At 63.3% G+C, this 2,615-nt stretch overlaps 1 protein-coding gene across 1 annotated transcript in view; it reads right to left on the bottom strand.

Annotated features, from left to right (window-relative positions):
• Positions 1 to 924: 924 nt before the first annotated feature.
• The window catches only part of MNEG_14974 (DNA-directed RNA polymerase II subunit B), a gene marked incomplete at both ends in the record, with an annotated part of 2,534 nt that continues 843 nt past the window's right edge, over positions 925 to 2,615 (bottom strand). Inside the window, 4 exons of the mRNA XM_014036555.1 lie at positions 925 to 1,011; positions 1,372 to 1,414; positions 1,850 to 1,980; positions 2,473 to 2,514. Of these exons, the coding sequence (XP_013892009.1) occupies positions 925 to 1,011; positions 1,372 to 1,414; positions 1,850 to 1,980; positions 2,473 to 2,514 (303 nt within the window). The remainder of the gene's footprint in view (positions 1,012 to 1,371; positions 1,415 to 1,849; positions 1,981 to 2,472; positions 2,515 to 2,615) is intronic.

A 2,615-nucleotide genomic window follows, 5' to 3' on the forward strand; every position in this document is an offset into this window, starting at 1 on the left:
GAGAGTTGTGAGTGTGTGCATGTGTGTGTGTGCATGTGTGTGTGTGCATGTGTGTGTGCATATGTGTGTGTTTTGTGTGTGTGTGTGTGTGAGTGTGTGTGTGTGCGTGTGTGCGTGTGTGCGTGTGTGCGTGTGTGCGTGTGTGCGTGGGTGTGTGTGTGTGAAGGGTTGGTGGGTTGAGGGCGGGTTGAAAGCAGGGCACCGTGGTGGTGGTGGTGGTGGTGGTGGTGGTGGTCGTGGGAGCCCTGAAGGATGCGGGTCTGGACGGGCTGCTGAGAGGCTTCCAGTCGGAGGGCGCGACAAAAACGGCGGCACGGGGCCGGGGCGCTGTACGCGCGTGCGTGCTTGTGTGCACACGCGCGCGCACGTGTGTTTTTTTGTGTGTGTGTGTGTTCAAGCGCGGGGCAGCGCGTGCGTGTGTGCACGTGTGTGTCGCTGCGGGCCACCCACGTGGTTGTGCAGGGCGCGCCCCGTGTGGCCATTGTACATCACCTCCCACCCGCGCTGCTGGTAGCCGTGGCTGGGGGGGGGGGAGGGGGGGAAGGTGCAGTCGGGAGGGGTGTATGTGTGTGTATGTGTGTGTGTTTGTGTGTATGGGTGTACATGCGCGTGTGCATCTGAGAGTGAACATGTAATGGCGCGCTTCATGCACCACTGGCGGACAAAGGGGGGAACGAGGGGGGGGGGGGCTGCACCAAGAGAGAGCGGCGAACGCGACGCGGCCTGGCGCGAGAGTCCCCACACGCCGCGCTCCCGCGGCCCCGCGCCCCCACGGGAGCGATCAGATGCTCGGCTGCACTGCTGGTTGGCCCTTAACCCTCTGGGTGTCAAGTGTGCAGGTGCTCACATCAACCCCGGATGCCATCCCCTACTTGGCTAGATGGGCCGCGGCAAACCCTAAACCTTAAACCCTGAACCCTAGTCTCACTTGTGCAGTGTTGAGCTGACGTTGTCCACCGTTACGTCGGTGAAGGGCGTGGCGTCACCCTCCTGGCCCACCAGGGACGCCACCTGTCGTTTCGAATTTTGGGGGGCAGGGGAGCAGGCCGTGTGGTAGGATGCGTGTGTGTGTGTGTGTGTGTGTGTGTGTGTGTGTGTTTACAGGTGTGTATACACACGTGTGGGGGTGTGTTTGTCTTGAAATGGTTGCTTTCGAATGCCAGGCAACGTGGGCGGCAAAGGCACTTGCTGTCGAGTCCTTCTGATAAGGCAGCTGGGGGGGAGGCCTGCCGCGCGGCGTTCCCCGCCAGGGGAACGCGGGCCGCGCGGGTGGATGACCTGGCGCGCGCGCGCCTCCTCTTGTTGCTGTCGGGATTTATTCGAGTTTTCGATTTTCTTTCGTGCGGCTGCGCGAAGAAGCAAGCGCCGCACCTTGCTCATGAGCGCCTCCACAAGATGGCCGATGGTCATGCGGCTGGGGGGTGGGGGTGTTATTTGCGTGTTGAGCTGGGGTGGGTGTTCAGGATGGCGTTCAGGGTTTCTTTACATTGCAGCGCCGCCGCCGCCGCCGCCGCGCCGCCACACACACCGCAGCGGCCCCCCCTGAACCCCCAAGGGTGCCCCCGCATGATCGCGCGTGGGGGGCCCGTCACGCCCCGCCCCTGCCCCGACCCCAACCCTTCAGAATATCCCCCAAAGGTGACCGCCCAAAAAGACCTCCCGCGGTCACCCCCAAAGACCGCAGCCACCAACACAGCAGCCCGCAAAAGTCGCCTCGACCAACACCTCCCCCAACTGCCCCCCCTGCCCTCAAATCCCCTCTTGGGGGGGGGGGGCTGTCCCCCTTCCCCTCCCCTAATGACGTCATCATTCCTCCAAGGGGGTGACCCCCCACCCCCCTCCCCCCCACCTGGGGATGGCGTGGGGGTTGACGATCAGGTCCGGCACGATGCCCTCCGCCGTGAAGGGCATGTCCTCTGAAGTGTAGGTGATGCCCACGGTGCCCTTCTGGCCGTGGCGCGACGCAAACTTGTCACCCACCTGGTGTGTGTGTGTATATGTGTGTGTGTGTGTGTGTGTGTGTGTGTGTGTGTGTGTGTGTGTGTGTGTGTGTGTGTGAGGGGATTATTGGGGGGGAGATGGAGGGGGGTAGGGTGGCCGGTTTGGTGGGGTGAAGTCGCATGCACGCGCACATGCATGTATTGAAACGTGCGCTAACAGCGTGTGTCATGGGTGCACGTATGTTGTGTTGACCATGTGCGTTGCGTGGGCCATGAGCTGTGTGCCCGCACGTGTGCACGCATGACGTGTCCTGTGATTGCCCGGCGCCCAAAATCCCTGGCTGCTGCAGCAAAGCGGCCCCCCCCTCCCGGGCAAAGGGTCGTGCTTTGGAACCAGCAAGCGCCGACGCGTCAGCGGGCCGCGCTACGCCCCTGTGCGCGGAGTGTGTTGATGTGACGGCTATGTCGCCTTTTTTCATGGCCATCCTGTGCCCCCTCTCACCTGAGGTATGCATATGGTGCGCACCCTGACCTTCACAAACGCGTTGCCCTGCTCGTTCTGGGACAGCAGGACCTGGGTAGGGGGAGAGAGGAGACCAGGGGTGAGTGAAGGCCCGAGAAGAGGGGTCACCCGGCGCGGTCAGCGGGGCCGTCCAAGGTTGCTGGGGGCGGGGG

The sequence above is a fragment of the Monoraphidium neglectum genome, assembly GCF_000611645.1.
Source record: "Monoraphidium neglectum strain SAG 48.87 unplaced genomic scaffold scaffold04919, whole genome shotgun sequence".
Classification (NCBI taxonomy): domain Eukaryota; kingdom Viridiplantae; phylum Chlorophyta; class Chlorophyceae; order Sphaeropleales; family Selenastraceae; genus Monoraphidium; species Monoraphidium neglectum.